The 27,193-nt window shown below is 46.7% G+C and overlaps 1 protein-coding gene across 7 annotated transcripts in view; it reads left to right on the plus strand.

Annotated features, from left to right (window-relative positions):
- Positions 1 to 27,193, plus strand: part of SZT2 (SZT2 subunit of KICSTOR complex) — an 804,663-nt gene that overhangs the window by 366,304 nt on the left and 411,166 nt on the right. For all 7 annotated transcript variants that reach the window (XM_078659317.1, XM_078659363.1, XM_078659315.1 and 4 more), the window contains 4 exons: positions 3,418 to 3,534; positions 12,855 to 12,918; positions 13,536 to 13,721; positions 24,915 to 25,367. In XM_078659317.1, coding sequence (XP_078515443.1) covers positions 3,418 to 3,534; positions 12,855 to 12,918; positions 13,536 to 13,721; positions 24,915 to 25,367 — 820 coding nt within the window. The remainder of the gene's footprint in view (positions 1 to 3,417; positions 3,535 to 12,854; positions 12,919 to 13,535; positions 13,722 to 24,914; positions 25,368 to 27,193) is intronic.

A 27,193-nucleotide genomic window follows, 5' to 3' on the forward strand; every position in this document is an offset into this window, starting at 1 on the left:
TGCAGTATAGATGCCAACATTTTGCAACTGCAAAGAGGGAGATTCTGGCAAAAAATCGGGGTATTTTATTTCTCTGAGACAGAAATAGACTTCCTCTATCCAATCTCAGCACCCGGACTACCAGGGTTCCTTTCAAACCCTAAGGTACCACCCACCTGCCATAGGTTTTTATCCCTGGAAGGGCAGTCCCATCATTAAAGTATAGTGCAGGATCTCCCTTGCCAGTTTTAATTCTTCGATGCACACCCCACCTCTTCACAAACCACCTTACCCTCATTCATCGAACGGCATACTCTTAAAAGATCTCGGCCAAAATGACCCTTTCGGGGACCCATAGGGCATTTCTGCGCCGGCCCGACGAGGAGCACCACCCTTAGATGAAGCATGAGGTACCCTAAACAGTCCTACCGACTGTCCCTAGTCAGTACTCTGACCCAGGCACTCTCCACCTTTTCAGAGACCGTGTCTCCCTCTCTATCCTTTTCAGGAACACTAGCCCCTTGTTGAAAATGTACTTGGTCTCATAACCTCATGCATTCTTGTTCTACCACATTATTAAGGTAACTTAAGAGGTGCCCAAGTAGACATTGGCTACAGCACAAGTGAACCTCTGACTCGGGTGCAGATCTTCCAGTAAGTACATATTTATCTGCACTAGTGGATCAATCCCTCCAGGCTATAGATGGGTCACACATTGAGCCCTTCGCAGATACAGGCTACCATTGTCAGACTCCTGCTTGCTGGACTGAGGTGCTCATTGACCCTACACTGCAGGACAGTGGATAGTTGTTTCCATGTAGTGGGTAGCCATATTGTCATCTTTGCTTGCATATTGCTAAACACCAGGCATACAGCGACAGGCAGTTTGCCCGGACTGTGCAGCATAATGTTGTTGGGTAACTGGCACTACTAAATCCTGTCTCCCAGGGAGGTAGTGCTTTGGTACTCCTTCTTTAGCTAAGGCATCTGTAAAGAAGATGTATCCATCAGAAGAAAAAGTAACTTAACTTTTTTAACAATATATTGATAACCTCATTTCCTTTTGAGGAGTTAAAATTGTGACTAATAAGATTTCAGTGTGTGCAAACGCAGTCACAGTCATTATTTTCTCGGTTCGTCTAACACACAGTACAATATGGTGCTGAAAAAGTTTCAGGAACTGATGTCAGGGTACTGATTGGTTCCAAATATGCTCTGGTGTTGCTATGTCCGGAGAATGAGTCATAAATGGGACTGTGTCCATAGTGCCAACTGGTGAGGGATATCTTTAGCGGCCCATTCAGAGGGTAAAACTTTAAAACAAATGTGGTGGTACCTAACGGACACTAGGTAGACCGTCAGGGACTTAGTACATATTGTCCCGTCCCCCAGATAGCAGCTTCATCTGAAGCCACTGGACTGACGAGACAAAGGAGTCATGTAGAGCTGCATGTGTTCAGGGCACATTGTGATTCTTTTAACCTAGGTAACCAATCTGAGAAGTGTGAACGCAGCTATTAAAAGACAATTAAGGTAGATATTAAAAGACAATTAAGGTTTTCTTTTTCCTGTTTCTGATTGAGTGATTTGGGTTACAGTTGTGCCCCTTTACCTTTTCCCTACACCTGTTCTCCCTACATTAACCATACACTGCACGATTCCAGGAGTACCCTCACCAAACCTCCTCCAGCCATATTTTCGGTTGGCTACCTACATCTGGGACAGTGCTAATAAATTTGTCTGTCAACTACATCACTAGCAAAGCCTGGCCGCTGGCCACTCTTCTACTGGCATTTGGAATCCCCAGTAGCTCGATTTAGGACATCAGAGTACCAAAACCTTTTCATCTGAGGCTGTGGATGGAAGACATAAAGGATCCTGTAGTCCCAGCAGATCCACGCACACCCCCAACGGACAAAAAAATATTACCCGGCAAGATGCTTAAAGCCAAACCTTTGTTTTCCTCTGAAGTGAAATGGTCTACAAGGAATACCCTCTAAAGATGAGCAATAAAGAGCACAGCTACCTGATGGAAACTTTTGTTTGTGAGGAGAAAAAATGGTTTGTGTCATCACTGCAAATAATAAGCCTGGATAGCCGTCTTGGGTTACAAAGTTAAGCCCTCTGCATGATGGAAGCCGAGCCTTATTCTGTGGGTTGTAAGTGTCTTGCATTGCTATGCTAGCATGAGATCTGGCTACTCCACAGTCTTTTGGACTGAGGAAGATGGTGCTTTTCTTGGTTGAATCATATGTGGAAGAGTTCTGTCAGCACTGAAGCTGTCCTCACCAAAGTACAGTAATTTGTCGGCGTTGAAGAGTCATCCACACCGAATCACAGAATTTGTCATTTCTGAATAGCCACCCTCATAAAAGCACAGATATTTGTCAGTATTGAAGGGGCATCTTCAATGCCCCGAGATTTGCCAGCACTTAAAAGTGATCTACACCAAAACATAGACTTTAACCAGCATTGAAGATTCAACCTCACCAATGCAGACATTTTTCAACACCAAAGATCCATCCTCTGCAATGCACAGACGTATCGCAGCACTAAAGGCCATCATCAATGAACAGAGATTTGCAAGCATTCAGGATCCATCCTGAGCAGTGCACAGAGATTGTTCAACCCACCCATCTGGTACAGACCCTGCAGCAGTCTGAACACTCCATTTGTGGCACAGATAAGCCTAACTGCTGCACCTTGGCCATGAAAGACCTTCCTGGTTGGCATTTATGCCTACTCTGTGAGGGCAGTGGTGGATCCAAAGGAAATCACAGTGGCTGATATTTGCTGGGTGGCCACTTGGTCTTCACTACATACCGTTGCCAGATATTACTGTTGGTTCAAGCGAGGAGTGATGGATACTACAGAAGGGCCCTGCTACATCATTTCCTTAGTTAATCAGTATTATTCAGTCCCATCTTCAAGAGGGCATTGCTTAAGGATATTATTAATATTTCTGATCATAGGCTCCTGACCACCCTTCCTCCTCCCCTTCGGACAGTCATTCTAAATAAAATCCAAAGACTTACAACTGTTGCTTTGCTGTTGTATAATCTGCAGTCTTTAGCCCCCTTTGTTCCCTCTCTGCACGTCTCGGTTGAACGGAGAAAAATATAAGGATCGAACATCAACACACCAGTGAGCAACGTACACAGGTGGGTGTGGTAACATTTGAGAGCCACATGGTAGCGCTGGCAATCAACTGCTGAATTTTTTTTCTGGATCCTATCTAGTGTCTAGGGAATATCCATAAGATGAGGATTGTGCTGAAGGTATAGTATCCTCCTAAAATATTGTTACTAAAGGTAATTAACTTTTTATGTTGGGTAACAACCGAACTACCACGATTATATTTTACTGTTGTTATCAAGAGAACGCTTTCTTCTCCAAAATTATACTCCTGGTAATGGCCTATGCTGCTTTCTCTTGTAGGTACGCATCGGAAAGCAGCGCCTCCTTCACCCGCTCACCAGGACAGTCTTCCTCATTCCGCTCTGATGAGGAAATGGTGCCAGCACTAGATCGATTTCCATCCTCTAGTGATGAAAGGTGAGACCATATTCAGGCAGCAGTGACCTTTAACATTGACCTTCTCAGAGATGCACTCCATTGTGACCTAACACACCATCTGTGGGACCTGACCCACACTGACTGTTAGAGGGTTAGATGGGGTATGTGAGCAAACAAAGAAATGTTTCGTCATTTGTTCAGATACATACTCAAACCGTCTTGTAATTGCCGCCGTTAGCTGTCTGATGACTAGTTTGCTATTATTTGAATCCAATTGAATCTTTTTGATATTTGACCGTAAGTGACCGAAAGAAGCTAAGATGCTGAAAATAGACATGAGCTTATGCAGACTCCACTTTAAATTTGGGAAAATCTTTAAAGCCTTATTCCAGGAAAGTCCAGCTTACACCCACGAGTGCCTGATCAATTATGCAGTTTTGCATACGTCCATACATTGTAACAAAATATTAATCATTTATACATTCAGTGGATAGCCTAAAAATATTTTTTATAACTGGCCTTGAAATGAAATGAAATGAAATGAAAACAAATTTATAACGCGCTGACTTAGCCCATCGGGCATCAAAGCGCCTAACCAGAAAATTATATATTTTTCATGTCCAGAGAAATGGATTACTGGTAGGCTTTCTTGAAACACCATGTTTTTAGAGCCTTTTTAAAAAGGGGCAGAGAGGTTAGGGACTTGAGTTCCAATGGAAGTGCATTCCAAAGGCGCGGGGCTACTGTGGAGAATGCTCTTCCACCCCATCTAGACTTCTTAGTCCGAGGGATCACCAACAGATTGTGTTGTGATGAACGTAGACATCTGCTAGGGGTATAGGCAAGGAGAAGAGATCCCAGCCCATCAGATGTTCCCGCTTTCAAAGCCCTGTGCACAAGACAGATAATCTTGAAAGAGATACGATGCTCTATGGGAAGCCAGTGGAGGCTCTTTCTGGCTAGTGTCGCAGAGGAGGAGCGGGGAATGTCTAGTACAAATCTTGCGGCCGCGTTCTGCACTATTTGGAGTCGCTGAATCAGACCCTTGTTAATCTCTGCATAAAGAGAGTTGCAGTGATCCAATCTAGCCCCAATCAGCGCAACTACTGTCTGTTTTCTAGCCTGGGGAGAGAGGTAGTGCACTATTCTTCGGAGAATTTTGATGATTCCCCAGCAAGTAGCCACCGTTCTATTGACCTGAAGGGTCATTGCCAGCGAGGTATCTAAAATAAACCCTAAATTTCTGGCTGAATAAGAGGGGACAGGGCAGGTTCCCAAAGAGGGTGGCCACCATTCATTTGACCATATATCCTGGTCCCTTCCAAATATCAGCACCTCGGTCTTTTCGCCATTCAGTCTCAAGGAGTTGAGTATCATCCAGTCGGAGACTGATTGCATACAACTCCTGAACCTGGATGCTGAGTTGCTGGCCGGTTGAGTCAGTGACACCATAACCTGAGTGTCGTCTGCGTATGACACTACTACCATACCATGTGCTCTTACTAGTCTTGCAAGTGGGGCCACATAAATGTTAAATAGGGTAGGGCTTAAGGCCGACCCTTGTGGTACCCCACATTGCAATGAAGTGGCAGGGGAGAGGTAATCTACGAATTTGATCCTCTGTTCTCTAAGATCTAAAAAGGAGGACAGAAGGCTCAAAGCGGGCCCCTCCACTCCCATCTCCCTCAATCGAGATGTTAAAATTGCGGGAGATAGGGTGTCAAATGCTGCGGTCAGATCGAGTAAAACCAGCAGCGTTGTCAATCCGTGATCCACTTTCACTCTAATGTGATTTGTCACCATGGTAAGAGCAGACTCTGTGCTATGCAACTTCCTAAACCCATGCTGGCTCTGATCTAAGAACCCAGAGGAGTCGAGGAAAGCAGACAGGTGTAAGTTCAGGTGGATCTCTAACATTTTGGCGGGCGCAGGGAGTAAAGATATAGGTCGAAAGTTTTTTAAGATGGTGGGATCTAGGGATGGTTTCTTTAATAATGGTTTTACAATCGCTTCCTTCCAGGCTGATGGATAAACCCCATGAAGCAGGGCACTATTCATTACCTCCAGCAATGGAGGAAGAAGTGTGTCCCTACACTCCTTCATTATTCTGAGGGGACAGGGGTCCAGAGCGGAGGAGGATTTAATCCTATTTAACAGGGAATCGAGGATGTCAAGAGTGATCACCGGAAAATAAGATAGGGTCATGGTAGGATCTTTAAGCCAAGTTTCAGAGTTGGTAAGAGCCTGAATGGTATGATTTCCTAGAGTATGTTTCTGCGATTCCAACTGGGAAGCAATTTCCTCGATTTTAGTATGAAAAAAGGTTGAGATCTTGTCGCAGAACTCCTGAGATCCCGTGACTGGGTCTTGGACTTGCAGTGAACAAAGAGAGTCCACTATTTTAAACAGCTCTTTTGATGAGGTGAGGGAGGTAGTAAGGTTAGAGAAGTATTGTTGTTTAGTCTTAATGACCATAGTCTTATATTCCCCTAACATATGTTTATGAAGCTCTCTGTCCACAATGTCCCAAGATTTCCTCCATTTTCTCTCCTGTCTCCTGCACCCCTGTCTCATCTTCCTAAGAGGTTCGGTGAACCAGGGGGCGGAGGGCTTACGCCTCGCTGAATATCGGCGTGTAAGTGGAGCTAAGGTGTCTATAGCCCCGGCGATGGTATTAACAAGGTTTTGTGCTGCCTTCTCTGGATCTGAGGGCATGGGGGCCAACCTGATAAGCGGGGCCAGAGAGTCATTGGTAATATTTTTATAGTTCCTTTTGCCCTCTCCTTGAGTCAGACCCTTCATGGATGGATCTAAACAAGAAAGGGTCAACACTATAGGAACGGCCAGATGGTCTGACCATACTAGCGGTTCAGGGGTACCAGTTTTAACCCTGGGGTCGTTAGAGAAGACCCCATCAAGAGTATGGCCAGCCTGATGAGTTTGGCCTTTTACCAGTTGGGAAAAGCCACAGGCTTCAAGGGGATCGACCAAGGTGGAGGTATCTTTAGATGTAGAGTCGTCCAGGTGGAAATTTAAGTCACCTAAAATAGTGAAATGGGGATTTCCAACATAAGGCTCCAAGATTCTAAACAGGTCGCAACTAAATTTGGATCTAGGTCCAGGAGGTCTATATACAAGAAGGCCAACAAAAGACGCAGAGGGAGATGAAGAGATAAAGAAATGTAGGACCTGGTAGGGGTCGGAAGGGACCGACAGGGCATTAATACGACAGATAAGATGTGACTGATAGAGAATTGCTAAACCACCTCCCCGTCGCTTAACTCTATCATATCTGTGTAATGAATAACCCTCTGGGATGGCCATAAAAAGGTCGTGTCCTGAGGTCTCTGAGGCCCAAGTTTCCGTAACAAAGACCCAGTCAGGCCTTCTGGCCACCACAAATTCATGAAAAGCGACGTTGTTTTTGATTAAGGAGCGGGCATTGATAAGATATCCCTTCTCCTCATGAGTCTTTTTAGGCATAGGGCATAAGTTGACAAGTGAATGGTTGTCCATAGGGGGTAAATCAGGACTAGAGGTATGTTTGATATGTGGGGCCAGAACCAGTACTTCTTCAGGTGTATACCTATGATGGCATATAGTGTCTGTCGGTTTCCAAGACTGCATATCCTCCAAGGTATAAGAGTATAGAACCTGATGGAAAGGGGCAGGGAACCCAGAGTACAGCCCGTCCTGCAGCCCGCCCTCAGCGCGGACGGGCGCAGACGGGCTGAACTCTGGCGTAACTCCGGCGCTAATCCGGCGCGACCGCTGATCGCGTCCGCTGCGCGGAGCCATGACTGTATGCTTTTATGGTGAAGACTCACCCAAGATGGCCACCGCTAACACTCCGCCCCGAGTCCCCGGTGTCTCAGCCCTAAAATCGGCTGGACACTGTATATGAGGCAGCGCTGAGTGGTAAGTGCCAAAAGTAATTTAAAATCAGCCCCTTAAAAGAAGCCTACACCCTAAACTAGATGTGGCCACGAACAGCGCCCTAAATCGGCGCGTTCGTACTGAGGGGGGGGGGGGAAAGACACAAGGGTCAAACGCTAGCAAATAAAACAGTTTCTGCCTTCTATCAACATAAAACCATCCCTTCGTTCCTGTAAGATCAAGAGTCTACTGAGTGAGGAAAGCTTACTTTTTATCATTTGGTAAATTTGAATAAAATATCACAGCCAATTTGTGTGACAAATGAGCCACAGCTAAGGGGACGCTTATATCCACCCAAATAGATTTGTGTTATCCCTGGTTTCAGGAGTTAACCCAATGAAATATAACCTTTTTTTTGTTTTTTTTTTTTGTTTTTTGAAAACCTTTATTGTACAGTTAAGGATATACAAATACGGGCCAACAACCGCTCAGGTAGGCCAGGACACAATATAATAAGCCGATGTATCCGAAGAGAAATGTGTCGGGGGGCACATTACATTTTGTAGGTAAGCAGTCAATATGAGAACGGCCATATACGACAACCGAAAACAGGAGCAAAGAAGGTCAATTTTATATTAGGAAGTATAGCAGGATTAATTGCAGTGTATGCTCATCCGAATTCCCATAGCGGGCCATAAATCAGACAGCAAAACATAAAGGCATCGGAGAAAACTATCATCACCAACAGTGTACATCAATTAGGATATATACGCCATATAACAAATCAATGTTCACCTTAGTCATCCCACCAACCAGTCACATACTGAGAGTGAACGGAGGAACCAGAACAGCAGCAAGAAATACAATCATCCGCCACACTAACCCAAATAATAAGAAAGAAGAGAATAAAGGGGGGAAAAGGGGGGAAAATGAAATAAATCAGAAAGGGGGGAGAACGCCACGCTGTGGCACGCGCCCCACAGCAACGGAGCAGGCAAAAAGAGTGAGGGTACAGCCAGCGAGGTGGACACGCGAGACGCAATAGCAATGTGGCAATGCAGTAGAAGGGAGAACAACACACCCCCAGTTACCACCCGCAATCGTACCATGGGAGACAAGCACAGACGCGGCGCTCCGATAAAGGGATACAAAAGAGCCATAGAACTAAAGGAGAAGAAAAAAGAGGAAAAAAAATAAAAAAACAACCACCCCACCTTGCACCCCTGCAGAAGGCTACGGCCTACCCCCCCAGCAGCGTGCCTGTCGCCCTAAATCAGAACCCGAAATATAGAGAAGTCAAGAAGAGAGAAGGGAATAAGAAGGCAAAAAAGAGGGAGGGGAAAGAACCCAAAAAAGGGGGGGGGGGAGGAGAACATAAGACAAGTCGGTAGGCCCCAGCCTCCCGCCCAGCCATACGAGTATGCAACGTCCAGACGAGATCGACACAACCGTAGGTATTATAAACTTGTAAAGGAACCGTCCATATTATAAATAAGCGGGGGCCATCAGCATGGCAAACTATTAAGCGGCAGTCCTCCGGGTGCAGCATCGGCTCATCCCTGGCCTGTCTTTGTCCTCACCACTATATGCGATATAGCAAGGAAAGGCAAGCAGTTTAAGGTGGAGCTGCTCCACGGTCGAAACAAACCAGGACTAGGGCGCAGATCAATGGGCTCCGGCAGCCAGCAACAAAACAAGGACCAGTCTCGGGAGTCCAGAACCCTCGACAGTAACACGATGAGCAGCAAGATGTAGGAGTCTCGCCTCGCAGCACAGGAAAGTTGAGTCCCCCCTGCAGCATAACAGCAGGGCCTCCCCATAGCAGATCGGATCAGCAATCCATGACGTTCCCCGAACCCCGGAGCAGCATCCGAACCTGACATGGAGCCCATGTCCTCGCACTCCACATTCACAGCCGCCAGGAGAGTCGGGGCCGCAGGGTTGCAATCATGTCTACGCACAGCGGAAGCACTCCTTGTAGTGACCAAGGGGGACAAAGCAACGCCATCCCAAAGTCGAGGGGTGTCCATGGGGAACGGTCCTTCAAAGACGGCGGCGGACCGCCCAACCCCCACAGGGGCACCGGGGGCCAAGGCCGCACGCAAAGACTGCAGGGCAGCCAAGACATCGCCGATCGTGGGTTCACGTTCATATGACCAGGCCCCTGCACACGCCAGCGACACAGATCCCCCGCCCCGATGAAATCCGTGTCCCCGGGTGTCAGCCGCCATCTTGTGGGTTCAGCTGCGTCACCACACTCCACGATGCCCGGGACGGGCTCTCACGCAGAGACACCGCCGGGGGTCACCGGGACACGCTAATGGCAATCTTGGTGCAGAAAAAGCGCCATCAAACTCGGGGGCCCGCTGCTCGATCACCCGAGGGCGCCTCCCGCCGACTCCGGGCGCAGGGCTTCAAGATGGCCGGACAAGGCATCAAAGGGGGGTCATCCTGCACAGACCTCCCACCTCCACGGTGCTCCGTGCTCCAACAAGGGGTCCACCGGCCGCAGGACCGGTCCGGCCAGGATCCACCGGTCTATTCGCACAATGGCCCTCACAGCCGGCTTCGCCCCCGCACCGGGGGCCGCCGCTGTCACCGCAGCACCGGCTGACCCACACAGGCAAGTCCCCGGTCTCTACACCGCGAAGGCCCCGGAGCAAGCAAGAGCCCAGCAGCGGATCCACAGCACGCATGGGCCCCCGGGCCATACGGTGAGTACCAGCGTTGCTTCCCCTTCCTTTTTCTTCCAGGGTGTGTCGTCTCGAGGCAGGATATTCGACAGGATTTGTGTGTTGGGCAGGAAGGCTGGCGGAGCCGAGCTACAGAGCGGCCATCTCGGTCGCGAGCTTGGCTCCTCCCCCAAGAAATATATCCTTTTGTTTCAAGTGTGACTGACTGTAGCAGAAAGGCCAGCAGCCCGTCTAAGGAAATGAAACCAAATCTCTGTAGTCAACAAACAAATTAATTGGTTAATGCTTGCAGATAGAAAGTCTTTTGAAACAAGCTGTCTAATCCCACAAAGTCCTTAAGCCCCAGAAGTATTCAGGTTAGCGTATTGGAGCCTCGAGTCCAGGACATCCGGCTTTGATCAAACTGTTTCAGCCTCCGTCCTGGGTCTCAGTGAGGATGTCTCTGAGACTTATAGAAGTATTGGCCTTCTGACTCCTGCTCGTCCATCACGCCAAATGACGTGCCAAAAGACATATGCAGACTCTACAGTGGGATCTGAATTCTCAGTGGGAACAGCACCAAGGGAACCTGTTGGACTCTATCCAGATTATGGAAGAGGCTGCAAAATATCTGCAGTGGTGGCTGCAAATGGAGCAGTGGCAACCCTCTCTCCCTGCTCCAACCAGAGCTGAGACTGATGGCTGACATGTCAATGCAGGGTTGGAGAGGTGGAGGTCCGAGAACTCTGGTCTCTGGTGGAGGCTTGCTTTCACATCAGCCTGCTGGAGTTGTGGGCTATTTGTTTGATGTTGAAGGCCTTCCTGCCTTCCATCATGGGAAGGCTGGTTCAGGTCCTCACAGAAAACACCACTGCCATGTGGTATTGCAACATGCAAGGTGGAGTGGGGTCCTGGACTCTGTCCCAAGAGGCCTTGTGTCACTAGATCTGGCTGAATTGTCAGGGAATCATGCTGATTGTACACCACATGGCGGGACTTTTAAACACCAAGCTAGTCAAACTCAGCCGGTGATACCTGGGGATCATGAATGGCAACTACACCCAGAGGGGGCGCAGTGTGTCCTCCAATGGGGAGATACCTGGCTTGATCTCTTTACCATCACAGAGAGCCTGCAATTCCAACACTTTTGCGTGATGGACTTTCCAAGAAATCTCTCTTTTGTAGATGCATTCCACCTAGATTGGAGCTCAGGATTCCTAAATACCTTCCCGCCACTACTTTTCCTGTCAGATTTCTGAAGAAGATCAAGAATAATGGGGCCTAAGTCATCGTGGCGGCCCGGAGGTCAGCCAGAAACGTGTTGTATCCAGATCTTCTGATCATGATCATGAGCATCTGTCCTTCGATCAGGCTGATGCTTCGTCAGGATCTTAAGTCACAGTAGCAAGGCAGTGTCTTGCACCCAGGCCTGGTCAATCTATGATTTCATGCATTGAGAATAAGCAGGAGCAGTTGACAGCATTCAATCTAACTCCCAAATTAATGGAGTTCTCCCTAAAGGTCAGGCGTCATCCTATGAAATAAAAAAAATGTGGATGCTGGGCCAAGTTTGTGCTTTGGTGTGGCACTTGTAACATGACACATTTTCTCCCCCTAAACCTTCTGTGATGCCACAGTGGTATCTTAACCTGGTTCTTACTTTTAATGTGCATACTCCTTTGGAGACCTTACATAGCTGTTCCCTACTGTGTTGCCTCACAAGACTATTTTTTAAAAATCTTGTTATCAGTGTATCGCATGAGTGAGCTTTAAGCTCTGTCAGTCCAACTGCCTTTCAGACAAGCCGGTTGTGAGGACCAAAGTGGATTTTCTCCAGAAGGTTGTTACATCTTTTTATGTCAGCCAATTCGTCACTCATCAGATGTTGTTCTCCCCTTCTCACCCCTCTTAAGAGGAGGAAAGACTCCATATTTTGAACCCCAAAAGAGCACTATGCTTTTATATCAATTGTACCAAAGATGATCAGCTCTTTGTGAGGCAAAGAAAATAAAAGCTGAACAGAAACAGACTTTGTTCAGATGGGGTAGTCCTCCATTAAGATCTGCTACCCGATTATAAAGAACCATCTTCTGTTACGGGTGAGGACGCCTTCACACAGGGACAACGCTGCGACCACCATGTCTGCACGCAGGGTTCCTTTCCTGGATATCTGAAAGGCGGCAATCCAGGTCTGACGGGAAGGACATATTGGCAATTCTGTGTGGCAGTCATTCTACAGACCCACTGTCTGGGGAGGTACTGATTTGGTATCCATTCTAATGGTGAGGAATCTGCAGTTCGAAGTATCCATCAGAAGAGCAACTTACTTGCATTCAATAATGCTGTTTCTGGTGGGTGCTCTATCTAAGCGCAGATTCCTCTCTGCCCTCCCTGTGATGGCCTCTTTTCCATCTAAAAAGGCTCCAAAGAAGAGACCTGCATACTGGCACAATTGGTTATCTTTTGGATCTGTGTCTTAGGGCACTGACACTATTCAGAAAGAAACTGATGTCCGTGCACTTTTTCACGCCTGTATACAGCTCCAGTTGTCATTACAGAGCAGAGTTGACGCGCAGCCACACGACACCGCCTATCGGCATGCAGGTGCTATGCTGAAAAGTATTCTGTATCTAGTCTGGCGCCTAGGGATATTCTAAAGGTTAGGCATCTGCGGTTAGAGTATCCACCAAAAAGAGTGTTGCAGGACTGTCTTTAGCTTCTAATTCAACCCTGGAAGCACAAACAATGCGTAGAACAACAGTTCAGCTGGTACCTTTGCTCATCTAATTGTTGTTTTTCTCTCTTTCTCAGGCTCTGCTCTTTATCCAAACTTCCAGTTGTGCACAGACAGGCTATTGAAGCCACAATGAGTGAGGTAAGTGCTTCTCAATATGTAATGGCCTGGTGCATTGTGCATTGTGTGCTTTGTAGAATTACGTAGGAGGTGCGCAATGTGGGCAATGCAGTAAGTATGGTACTTACAGGTAAGAGGCAGGGGCTGGAGGAGAGCAATGCACCATCAAGTATGTCTGATAATTACCTAAATTTGTGCATAGACACTGAAGACGGGAAATTGCACTGACAGCGTGAAGGTAGCCAGGGTAATTAGCGACCAAAATATGCTGTAACCAAACGAAGGATCGCTGTTTTAGTCTCACAACGGAAACAAAGTCAATTGTTGTACATTCTCTTTCCTGAAACTAGTAACTCTGGGCTTCATACTAGGAGCCAATATAGTTCCTTTGGGAAGTGTGGTGTTACGGATGCCAGATGCCAACCCTGCCTAAACTCTCTGAAGACTGCAGTTAGGCCAAAGGGTGAGTGTATACTGGTACAGGGTGAAGTCACAGCTCAGTCCAACCCCTGAGCCCTCCTCTGCAGAGTATAATAGTTATAAGGGGAAGAGCAACCCCTGCTGGTAGAATTTTCAAGCGTCTAGACCTGAATATGCTGCCATCCCTAACAGATTTTCTGCACATGTCTGTTCTCCAGATCCGTTGGCTCCTGGAGGATGAAATCGTCTCTGCTCTTCGTTATTCAAGAATCATCGATGCTGCTGTTCTACGCAAAGTGGCGAATCACGTGTCCAACTCCCAAGGCCGGTCTTGCTGTCACAGCGAGGTTGTCCGACTGCAGTTTGTATTTGGATCCGAACACTCCCTGGAGAAGTTCAAAGAGGTAACATGCAGCCTATATTATGACATAACCGATCACAAGTAGTATGAGACAGCCACAGTAACCTGCATTAAGAGAGTTTAGCACCAACCCAGGAGAATAGAGAGGGGAAATGAGCACAGTCACCAAACATGATCTGGAAACAAGCGCCACCCCCACCTAGAGAACAGAGGGAGGAGTTGATAAGTAACATGGGAAGTAAACCGTACTGACTCTGGTCACAAGTGGAGAGAGGTGGACTGGGTTGATCAGCACTGACTAGGGATAACTGCATGGATCTGGTAGTCGTGGGTGGGGAGGATCAAACTAATCATAAGCGCGGGGGACACCGGTGGTGTAATCATGCGCTCTATGAATGGCTAAACTAAACTGGATACCTTCTGTTTGAGCCAGCGTTGGCTAGAAGAGAGGAGAGGAGAGGAGAGGAGAGGAGAGGTCAGGAGAGGGCACCACAGATCCCCACAACATTATGTTCACCAGATATTTCACTGCGGGGCACAGTTTTTTTTCGAAGTGGGAGTTGAAGAGCAGTAACAACATACACAAGCAGATCTTTCTATAATAATCAGCAATCAATGAGTGTCTAAACAGCAGTTTTTTTTCTTACCTATTACATGCCTTTTCTGATGTAAGAAAGTGCATGTAATAAGACAAAGACATTACATCTTGCTTATAATAAGTTTAAAAAATGAGTTATGACATCATTGTGCAGCTGTAGGGTTTGAGGGCTATCCTCATCTCCCCATCCACACCAGCAAAAGGTTGTGAAGAGCCCTGTTGCATCTTTTGCCTGCAGTACTTCTAACTCACTAGCTGCAACACTGGTGCTTATAAGCACATGGTGAACTGCTCATATCTCGTACTGCTACTGCAATCCATGATTGATTGTGGCCCCAGCACTCTCTAGACTTTTAGATGCCATTGTTAATACCACGGCTAACACCAAGACTGCAGACAGAACACCAGAGGCCGAACTGTCTACTGAGGTGACATTGATAAAAGTGACTTTGTAGAAGGCTATTCTGTTACTAAAGATCTGCTGTGTTGATCTTGATGGTGGCTGGAAAGAGCCTAAGGTAGTAAAAAGATGAAAACAGACAGGCCTTGGAAGTCTTGTGGAAAGAAAGATGATCACAGTGGCGCAGGCTAACAGAAAGACAGTTTCAGTATATGGACAAGCTTATCAGCAAGTAATAATGACCTTTTGAATTTGTCTCTCCTTTAGAACCCGGCTGGGTTTCTTAGTGAGTATCTTTAATTTTATTTTCACTTGCACATGGTTCTCACGCACTTCACATACATTGAGCAATTCCAACACCAGGTAAATTTCCAGCCCATACTTCTCTAAGACAACGTCTTAAACTATACATTGGTCTTAGATTCTAAATACATATCTCTGTCTCCCCAGATGTCCCTCACATCATAAGTTCTGAAGAGACTCTATATCCTTGTTAGGGTCGAAAACGCCGTCGACAACTAAGAAAAGCGAACTAATATAACTGACACTCTATCATTCTATAGATGTTATATATTTGAAAAAAAGAAATTGGTTGTTTTTTTGTATATAACAAAGTTTATTTTGAAACCTTGCACATATTTTCTTACAAATGTATTCATATGCCTTGGTTCACAATTTCACTTGGGACACAACACACGACTGTTTATATTTGTTGTAGAACTTTTCTGGAATATTTTTTTGTTTTCAATACAATCATTGTACATTGTACAATCTAAATCAGTGTATTTGAGTCTCTTTTAGGGTGGCCCTGGTACTGCTGGCGCTGTTCTGCAGAGAGTCTTGCACTATTAGCCTTGAATGATTCAAAAACAGATTATTTTGAATGCAGTTTTTCTTTAATATATTTTTAATGTGGGTAATGTATGAGAGTCTATTACACACATTTTGCATGGAGTGTTTCATGAATATTAGATGCAAACACATTTAGAATTTGGACTAGTGTCCCTGTGCACTGACAGTGACCTGGCCAAAGAGTGCATGAAAGACCTGAAACTAAATTATAAATTCAAAGCTGTTCCGAACATGGCCCCCCAAAATCCTTAGGATGTCTCTGGACGGTAATCATTGCTGCGGCGCTTGTCGTATTTTTCTGCAAGCAAAAGAGGGCCATGAATTAGCTGATGTCTAAGAGCAAGACTTTCTGAAGTAGCTAAATTTCACATGCACCACACTCTTGCATCAAGGACGAGTGCTTTATGCTGGATCGTACCTACTATTCTCTCATGTGTAGTTTAATTTAGCATTACACCACTGTAACTTTATTTCTTTGGTGCAGACTTAATTTTAAAGATAGAAGCACAGAGGTTATACAAATAAATAAATACTCCTGCATTGAGAAGTGGTTGAAAGGAAGACCAAGAATGCATAGCTTTAGAAACCAAGGTGATTACGAGTAAACTACATTTTCACAAAGACGTGCAGACACACTGTCAAGTTTGACTTTGACTTCCAGCTGAACAGGTTTTGACTACTGTCTTTGTTTCTATTTCTTTACTGAATCCAGTTTGTAAAGTGATAAACACCTCCAACCCCATATTTAATTACTTCTTACCTTACTTAGTTGCTTGCAGGCTGCTTCTGTAGCGTCCATGGGGGCAAGCACAGACTGCTGGTGCTATCGCACGTGCAGTTAGTTTACACTGCACGCATGACCCGCCCTGCCTCACCCTGCAGACCACTGCATGATTGCGCAGGTGGTGCACCAAATGTGAATGTGCCGCAGTGCGGCCACATGAGCCAAGCCTCTGTGGCAGAGGGCCCACTTTATTAAAGTCCTACCACCAGTGCACAGAGCCAGCCTTTGCAGTGCATGGGCGGCAGGCAATTATCAATATTTAAACGCTCCTCTGCCTCAGAGACTAAACCCAGCTGATGCGTGCTGTGACACTGACTGCACGTTATTATGTCAAGCCATTCTGCATTGTGCTGAGAGGACCCCCTGGACCTCGGGGCACTCTCGCACCACAGGGGCCTATGTAACGCCCCTGCTAGGGCTGCAGCATGTATTGTGCCACCCTAAAGGACCCCATACCAAACACATACACACTGCCTCTGCAGGGTATGTGTTATGGTGTAGCTAAAGTAAAATAGTCGACATAGCACACATTCATGGGTGCCATGCCAACCTACTACTGCTTGCGTCATAGGCAAGTCACCCCTCTGGCAGGCCTTACAGCCCTAAGGCAGGGTGCACTATACCAGAGGTTAGGGCATAGCTGCATGAGCAATATGCCCATACAGTGTCGGAGTCCATTCTTGGACACTGAAAGTGCAGTGAAGACATTTTGAGTACATGGGCTCGAAGTTTGTCAACACAAACTCTCAGCTTAATAAAACCACACTGATGCCAGTGTTGGATCTACATCCATAACTCTGGGCCTCAACACTCTGCACCCAGCCGACCTAGTGCCACTGAGGGTGCAATTCCAGTGCATCACTGACCCTGGGAGACCCCTGAGTCTAACCCCAGAACCTTAACTTCCACAGTTGTTTACTTACCTGCAAACCGACAACCTGTTTTTCCTCCATAGGACGACATGGACAATTTTCCTTCCAAAAAACGACTAAGTGTGGAGTTTTGAAAACTAAAGATATACTTTAAAAATCGTACAAATAACCAAAACTTGTTTTCTCACCTGTTTGCAGGACATGTCCCAGTGCTGAATCTAGGCATCCAGCACTGAGTTAGAAAAAGTAACGTAAAAGTAACTTACCCGCAATTTATTGAAAAAGCCTATTCATTCCAATGTACTGTATTTGCTAAGTGTTGCATACTACTGCTCCCCTGTAAATCAAACAAAGTACAATTCCTATTACATTTCTAAACTGCTCTATACCCAGTAACTTATTACTGGAAAGTATTTAATGCTTACCTGTACCAGGCTTGCTTGGTTCTAAAAATAAACAACAGTATATTTTTTATACATATACAATTGGCCTAGAGTTCAGTTCTTGAGTGTGTGAATTCATTTGCTGACTGAGTGGGTTCATCAAATGCTTAACACTGTCCTCTGATACTGCCTTACTGCTCCACAAAGCTACCACTACTAGAGAGTAAGGTTCTATCTAACTTTAACCTCTGCCTACCTCTTGGGAGACTTTGACTCTATACACACTATACCTCACTTTGGTGTAGTATATATAGAGCCAGTTTCTTACACTTTTCAAAAAGCTTTTTTTTTAATTGTTGTCAAATTATAGTTATTTTAGGCAATATACGTTATATGAATATTCATTGTCTTCAAGTCTGCCGAAGCCAACGCATTTCTTTCCTGATTTAGTGGGTCTTCTTCAGGGCAAGACATGGTAGAGGGTAGAGATTATTGATGTAGAAGTAATAAAAGTCCTATGGTCACTTTGTCAGCTTAGCAGATCACAGTACCTGCAGCCTGTACAATCTAGTTTTGGTGGCACTTTTTGGAAATATTGAAAGCGTCATGTTAAGAAGCCCCGAAGCAATGAATAAAGAGACCAGCCATGCTAAGCTTTTACTTTGATAGTATGATATGTTCATGATAATTCAGAGACACTTTGTTTAGAAATGTGTTTGTTTTTATTCCAGTTTGTTTTCTTCTACATTTGTTAGGTAGGTCTGATCAATTATTTCTGAGATAAAGAATATACAGATGTGACGTCCTCCCCTAATTACTTGGATTATTCTGCCTCTGGAAATAAATGGGGCCTGTTGGTACTGGAGGGTTTCCTGCATGGTGATTGTGTATGCACCTCTGCCGTGAGCGCCCAGCTAATGTGTCTAGTAGTAGAGCGCAGAGACGTAGACCTTTCCCTGTCAACACAAGGTCCAAGTCCTGTCACTGCCCTCTTCTAGCTTCAGAATGTAAAGAGATAGTGGAAGCACACCATATTTTGTGAATCGACCACACCTTTTCATCTGTGTCGTTGAGAAGTGACTTTTTGACTCCCTCTTGTGTCAAGTTCTGCGGTTATGTGAAGCCCCGAACTTGTACTAGCATCCTGTGTGCATGTCGATTGCATATATTGTATGCATTTAGTAGATGGGCAGTAGTGGGACTGTGTGTGTTATGAATCGGAGTACTGAAGCCACTGGGATGCATTCTGAATGCACCTGGTTTAACACAGCACAAGATGCAGAATGAGAACAGCTTCCCCAGACAGCTGAAGTGCATCGCCTGCATTCCTCTGGCGGCATGGCGAAGATCCAGACACTGAAGGAGAGAGATTGGAGACAGAAATTGTTTAAAGACTTTATTAGCATGGAGCTGCTTAATAGTTCTTCCTGAGTACTGCCATTGGGTTGGGATGCAAGTTTCTGTTGGGCAATGTGAGGAGGTTTCTAGGTCAGGCCTGCCCCGCTGTTTGGCTGGTGCAGAAACCTCACACACAATTTTGTTCATGCTTTGGATGCTCCAACTTGGTGACAGCCCCGTGCTCTCCCCTGTGAGAAGCATCACTTTACACACAGGATAGGATGTGTTTGGAGAGAAGCCTGAAAAGAACACATGAAAAAGAACCACCCCAAACCGGTACTGAAGTTTGAGACACTAGATCCATGTCCCGTGTATAAAAGTGGGATCTAACCCACCACACTTTTAGTTTTCACGTTCTTCATAACCAAAGAAGGAAGTCCTTGAAAGACTGCTGGTCAACCAGAATGTTTGTCTGCCTGACAACCATTCTCACGCAGGTGAGGGAATAGCACCTTTCAGGTGGAAGAGATGTGGGCTGCCTAGATGCCTGCCTGCTGAGATAGGCATGGAGTCTGCCTGGCTCAGCAGGATTTGAGAAGCCCATCATGTTCCTGGGCAGAGAATGTGGAATGCCTGAGAGAGCAGATAGAGCGGAGCGGCATCTGTGTGTTCCTTAGAGAGGCAGCTAACGTTGAAGACATGGCTGTGCCCATCCTTCCCTGCAACCGCTACAGGAACAGCATGCGAGAACCAAGGGCTTCCACCTGTGGTCCGGCCCAAGCCACTGTAACGCATTGAAGAGGAAGCAAGGACTTGAGACTATTGCTATCCACTGCAACAACAGGGCTAAGTACAAAGTGAACTGATGGTGCATATGGATTTCTAGGGAATGTAATCTGTGCCAACAACCCTATGGGTGGATGCCACACTGTGAGAAGTTGGCCTGATATGCAGTGCTCACTATTCTAGTGATCACTATGTATCAGTCCAAACAACCCTTATTGAGGATTGGTTGTAAGTCAACCTTATAGACCAGCTATCCTAGTAGCATGGATACGAGCAGTCTAAGGCTAAGACTCTAGAGGGCGTGTTAAGCCAGCTGTTTTACCATCACATTACCCCTTGAACACCAAGTGAAAGGACACCACACAAGTTGTTATGAAAATAAACAGGTATTTATTTATAACAAGACTACCCTGAACTCTTTATGAGTCAGGGAGCTAAGCACATAACAAAACTCTTACGAAAATACTTTAAGTCGCACAATTTACACAAATGCCCTAGGGGCACGAAAAACCATATACACAGTAAGTGGAATGCGAACTTGCTAGCAGGTAAGTAATACTTTTCTAGACTCAGGAATCGCTAGGCCTACAATTCTAAACACTGGGATTAGATGCAGGAGGCCTGTGGACGTCGTGTGCAGAGTGGGAACTCTCACGCGTAAGGCGGGAAAAAGTCTATGGAGGCTAGCAGTTGCAAAGTTACTGTTCTCGGGCGAACCCGACTAGGTGGATCGAAAACAAGAGTGGATCCGAACACTAGGAGTGTTGGACTATGCTGGAGCACCGGAGTACTCGGTTTACCTAGCCCAGGGGCTGCGGCTGCATAGGGTTGAAGTCACGTCGGAAACCCTTGTTGACGAACCAGGAGCCTGAAGAGGAAGTTACTGGCAGGCGGCCAGTGAAGAAAAGTTAGTGGTGATCCAAGCCTGGATCAGGGAAGAGGAAGACCTGAAAGCAGAGGGGACCAAGTTCTGAATCACTAGCCAGTGATTAGATGGGCACCAGAGTGGCACCGGGAGAAGTCACCTCGACCAGGTGAGTGGGCGCTGCTGGGCTCTGCAGTCTCTCGGACCAGGAGGCGTTGTCGGCGACCAGGATGGAGGTGCGAGCTGTCCCACGAAGGTCTCTGCTGTCGACGTCGCTGGACCCAGGATTGGGCAACAAGTCTTGGCAAATGCAAGGCCCACGCGGTGGACCTAAAATGGAGTCTGGAGTGGACCAGGAGGGTCCGGGGTGCTCCTCTGTTGGAGGGGAGCAAGGGCCAGTCTGGAGCAACCAGACCAGCGGTGGTTGTCGTTGAAGTTCGTCGTCAGAGGGCCACTAGCCAACGGGCAAGTGACCGGGACAACGCGGTGAACAGCCAAGAGCAGAAGGGCCCCACGCAGATCTCGTGGATGCAGGGGGGCTGAACTTCGGTGCTGGAGCTGCTCAGGGTCGGGGCTTCTCTTACCCCAAAGCACTCGGTCGAGGGTCACTCGGTGGTCGTGCTGGACAAGCGTCGTGCAGTTCTGAAGATGGCCGGTCCCTCGAGGTCTCGTCACACCCACGAATCTCAGCGTAACTGACGATGTAGGTAGAGGTCAGAGGTGCCAGGGAAGCCGGTTCTCGTCGTGCTGGAGCAGTCTTGATCCGAAGGAGAGACTGGCAACAAACCGCGATGCTTGGTTGGTGCCTGCTGCTGCAGGGTGACTACTCCTTAGTCACAAGGGAGAAAATCTTGAGAAGAGTCTTGAGTTCTTCTTGTAGAAGGTCGGTTCAGGATTCAAAGATTGATCTAATTTGGAAGGGGGCCTGCTCCTACCTTTATCCTGCAAAAAAGGGGCTGGCACGCGACTAAGTCCTGCCCTATGGGTGGGACTAGGAGGGGGGTGGTTACACCCCTCTCCTTTGGCGGGCTTTCCCCAGCTCAGGGTCTGGTGTGCCCCTGGAACTGGTTCAAGCCGGCCTATGCACAGTGAGCACCGGGGTGCCACTTGCAGTCACCTTCCTCTAAAGCCCTGCCTACCTAGAATACACAAAACCCTGTCTGGGACGGTGCTGGCACCGCCCCTGGCAGGAAACCCTTTGTCCTTGCCTCCTGCTCTGGGAGGACTCCCAGCAGCAGAAGGGCAGACTTGTGTCTCGGTGGCAGCATCCATTTTGTGGAGCTAAGGCTCTGTCTGACTTTAACCGGGGTTATAGGTTACATACATGTCGTGTCCCTCTAGAAGGGTGGAATGCTAACCCCGTCGCCAGAATTGGCGAGGGGTTAGTATTCCAATTCGTATGACACCTTACTCGACATGTTTTGATAAAGCGATACCAGAGTTGGCATATAACCGCGAGGATTATAATGCACTTAAGAGTATATGGTATGCGTTATCATGGAAACGGCTAAGGGATAGATCCCGAAAGCCGCAGACAGGCTCAGCTCATGCCAGAGCACCATCTCACACGATTCCAAGCACTCTGCCTTCAGGATTGTCAAGGCCTGCCATAGGAGTGAGTGATAGGAGATCTGTGTGTCCATTTAGGTTTAGATATAGGTATACTATATCTAAAGCAAAGGGTGAGTACACCACTTCGCCCCAGCTGTCAAGCAGCCAGTTGTGTCAGATTTGGATGGCCAGCCAGGGGCGGCATAATACATGCTGCAGCCCCTGGTAAGCCCTGGGTACACCTATGCCCTGGGTACCTAAGGTACACTGTACAGGGACTGATAAGGTGACTCAGTATCCAATTAGATATGTACCTAAGGTACATGGAATCCATTTTACAGAGAGAGCAGTAGGCCTGGGGTCCTGAATAGCAGGGCCCCAGGTCAACTAAGTCAGAAAACCAGCAAAACACCAGGCAAAAAGTTGGGGGCAACCATAGTCAGGGATCTACCTTCCTACACACACTACTTAATGTAAGATAACACATGAGCCTGTTTCGTGCTCCTGCGCAAATTTACTGTAGAACTATAATAACCAGGGTTACCCAGGTGGGAGAGAGTACAGAAAGAAGGGTGTGGGGGGGGGGGGGGCATAACACAGAGAGGGCAGTAATGATTATGAATATAACCTTGTATTCACAGATTGGACTGTGTAATATTTAGCATTGATGCTTGGTGTCGGTATTTCATCCTACATGCCTCTAAATTGCCACATACATTTTTAGGTCTCGCCTGTCGATGCGCATGCGCATCGAGCAAGCGAGACTATAGGGGCTCATCCACTCTTTATCCACACTGCAAGGAATCGTGGCGATTCCTTGCAGTGCCCGTGACTTTTAAGGTCAATGCGCATGCGCATTAAGCTTATGCGCATGCGCATTGACCTTAAAAGTCACGGGCGCGTGCATGTCCGTCTTTGTTTACCCGCTCCGCCCCCTCCCGCCGTGTCGCCTTGCCTACTCTCTTCCACAGCCTCCCCCAGCTCCGCCCCCTCACTACTTGATTGCACGGCCGCTAGGCCGTGCCTCCCCTACTCTCCTCCCCCCTCCTCCTCTCCTCCCCTGCCTGCCTGCCGCTAGCCTTGCCTACTCTCTCTCGCACCCTCCCCCAGCTCCGCCCCCTCACTACTTGATTGCACGGCCGCTAGGCCGTGCCTCCCCTACTCTCCTCCCCCCTCCTCCTCTCCTCCCCTGCCTGCCTGCCGCTAGAAAGCAAACAAAATGTTAGCGGTAGCAAATAAAAGACAATATTACTGGGAAACACACAAAAAACCAGGCGCGCGTGATCGTGAGTTGTTGCTATTTTTCCTGATAGCACTCTGCAACTTGTATGAGGGATACAGTGCTCAAATTACTGTGCGGCTCGGATAGGATTACCGGGACTCTGCCATAAGCGCTTTCCTGCAAGCTGCAGCTCTCTGAAAGCTCGTCCAGGAAACCAGCACAGCAACCTTACATGACTTATTGCCAGGGGAGGGGGAAGGAAGGCAGTGCTTCCAACCGCGCTGCACTACTGCCACCTTCTGGCGCGCCGTCGCCCATCCCCCACCCCACGGCGGCAGACGCCAGCCCTCCCTGCCTCTTCACAGCCCTCCAGACAGCGGCGGCGACCGAACATGGAAATAAATCACTGATCTCTGAAAACCGGCGACAAGCGCGAAACCTTAGAAAGCGATAGGAAGGCAAGTAGCTACGCCACCCCCTAAAATTACATAAAGTGTAAAAGAGTAAATACAATCGTGTTATGTAATTAAAAATAAAAAAATAACGCTTTCTTTGTGTTGGATTCTGGACGGTAAATGAAACGGCGTAGGGCTCTCACATATGCATCACATGTTCGTTTCGCCACATAAAACGCCACTGAACTGACTGACTAAGAAAGAAGCGGGGGTTTTAGACGAGCACCGACCGTTCTCATTGGATGACAGGCATCTCTTCTGTAAATTATTAAAAAGAAAACAAAAAACCTCCCCAAAAAAAAAGGCTGCTCAGAAATTTTTTGACAGGTTCCTATTCCGTTCACGTCTTCACTGGACAGGCTCACCTTCAGATCTGCGGCTCCCAGAATATGTGTTCATTCGTTTAGGAGCCGTCATATTTCAATCAGAAATGTTGTCCTCACACACATCTTACCATATTGTGCCTCCTCATTCCAAATCTTTTTTTTGTGTGCAAAATATTTACTTTCTGTTCTGGTTTTATGTTTGTTAGCAATTTAAATATTGTTAACTAATGTTTGTCGCACGTGTACATCTGTACATTTGTAAGACTTTCTTCACAGGCTCATGATGGTAGCCTCTAGACTACCCGTGATTTCTCTATGCCCAGTGTCTTCTCTTTTTCGACTTTTTCCACAACTTTCCGTCTCACCCTCACTCACCCTCAACCCCTCACCCTCACACAGTGCAATAGGTCTCGGAGCATTTGAGTTAGAGCTTTTAGAAATGTTTATGGCTTTTTTTTTTAATTCTTTAGCATTGGCTACAGGAAACAAAAATGCTAAAGATTTACACAAAAACCCATAAACAATTCTAAAAGCACTAACTCTAATGCTGCGAGACCTATTGCATTTCCAATGCTTGTTTACTTTAAGCATGTATTGCTTTGCTGCTGTGCTATTACCAGCAATGATGTACAGAGAGGACCCAATCAAATGTGTCGCTCTGAAGTCATCCACTGAGGGAAATGTCATTTCTGTAGTTACTTGGAATCTATAATACGAAGTTTCCTTTTTGTAGTAGCACAGATGATGCAACTAGTATGCTACATGGACATTCATACTCTATGGTATATTTGCTTTATGTTGCAGGAGTTTCGAAGGGTGAACCTCCCTGGGTATATGCTCAACGAAGAAGACTATGATTATCACTATGTATCAGTCAGCCGTCTGCATTCTCATAGGCTGGAGGCAGCTCATTCACCAGCATCCACCTTGGTTCTCAGCCATGATCAGCCGGCAGAGGAGCTTGCAACAGATGTGTTTCACTTGCCAGAGGCTGAAAGGAAACCGGGCATAGTGAGCCCTGTGGGTGGAGAAAAGGCAAGAGATGGTCTGTCGCATGATCGAGACAAATCTCTGAAACTGTCACCAGCGAACGAGGCATTACCCTTAGTTTCTCAAATGGAGAATCGCAATGCATCAGTAAGCATGAATATACTGAAGGACATAAGGGAGGTACACATGCAAGAAAGAACACCTTTGAGTCAGAGCGTTGAAGTGGCTCCTGTGTCTATTGCTGGGGAGATTCCACGTGAGGAGGAGGTAAGATATAACCTTAACTGTACTATCATGATCCAAGTCTCATTGTTTATGGGAAAAGTAGGAAGTCCATATATATATATATTTCATTAGTACTTCTTGATACAGTGGCACATTTAATGTTTGCTGTAGATTCACTGCCAGTTAGGGTTTGGTTAACTCTTTCTGTTGCATTCAATTAACATTTCTGCATCATTAAATCATTCGTAGTCAAATGCTTTCTAAATGTCCCATGTCTCGAGGCTGGGACTCCTTATATCAAGCCATTTCATAGAAGATTTACTTTAGTAGTTTATTCTTCCTTGCTGGGGACATTTTGCTCTCAGCTGATTGTGAATGGGCTTAAAGTCCTGCTTGCCCGGAACAATCAGATTCTTTGACTGCCTATCAAGAGCGGAAGACCACAATAGAGCTCTGCTCATTTCACTGTGCTGTACCAAAGTGAACTTTTATTATTTGGCTGAAAAAAATATATATATTGTTTTAATCTGACAGACTGCCAGGCCTGCCTTGTGAGATAGATTCACCTGAGTTGTATCTTACCTGTGCCTCTTTGAAGGTTACTTTGAATACAGCTGAAATTTCCAGCAAATAAAACTTAAAGTGCCTTACACCTTGCAATATCACCAATGTCTGTGCATCGATTGGACCCAGACAATGTAGAGTGGAACTGACATATTTTCCCAGAAGAACCAATGGTAATTATCTTCTTCAGAGGAACCGTATGATACACCCTCACTTTTATCTGACTTGGTCCACTTCCTCACATCTGGAACCTGTGACATCAAAAAGGAAAGCCCCCTCAGGTGGGGTAATTCTGGAAAAGGATGTTAACTTTGAAAAAGTCAGCTCTGGCCATGTCTTCACTAGTAACATTGCCCTCCAAGGATCTGCCTCTCTGGGTTTCTGCTCCTCTTCTGTGGCATCTTCATTCATTGCTAATGCTTTGGATCTTAGGCCACAGCTGCTCTCTCATGCTGGAGACTGACTTCCTTCACAATCTCCCTCTTATCGACCACAAGCCCTCCTTCGACCAAACAGACACAGCTGACCATCCTGTTGGCAAACACCGCACAGTGCTTACCCACAGTGCTTACCATTGTGTTGAAAAGAAGAATTCAGTTGCTGACAATCAGCCTCTGGGTGGAGCCAATCACAAGTCTCAAGTTAGCTCCCGCCACCCACTCATCAGAAAATGCGAATATTTATACCACTGTTATGTGCTCTTGCAAGATTCCTCTGTTTCGGAATTGGGTGTTCGAGGCATGTGTGCTGTAGTTACACATACCTTGCATACTCCTGTCATCTAGTTTTGGTTCCGGATGTTTGCAAGTTGTTTTTCTTCGAAGAAGTCTTTCCTAGTCACAAGGTAAGGTGACTTTTGGTTATAGTGCGAATGGTCATCGACTCCATTGTTAGATTGTTTTTCCCTCCATCGGTTCGGACGTTTATTACTGCGCTCCGGTTCAAAACCGTTGTTCGGGTTCCCCTCGACGCGCAATCCTCTACCCTCATCGATATTGATCTGAAAGGGACTATTTGTTATAGATTCCTTACCTTAAAATTACCCCCAAGCGTCAGACTGTATCCGAATTTTTTTTATCAATCGGTGCTCCTGCGCTTCGGTAGGTGGTGTTGGTCGACTCTGCGTCTGTAGTCGCTGGGATGACGTCGCGATGTCTACTTAGACGCCACCCCTGTGCACTGATGTCAATTCTTTCTTTTTCTGCCCCAGCCTAGCGCAAATCTGGAGAGAGCTACCCCTTAGTCACTTTCTGACTAGTTTTTTTCTAGAGTTTTGTCGACTGCTTTTTTGAGTCTATCGACTC

Source organism: Lissotriton helveticus, chromosome 1_1 (assembly GCF_964261635.1).
Source record: "Lissotriton helveticus chromosome 1_1, aLisHel1.1, whole genome shotgun sequence".
Classification (NCBI taxonomy): Eukaryota; Metazoa; Chordata; class Amphibia; order Caudata; family Salamandridae; genus Lissotriton; species Lissotriton helveticus.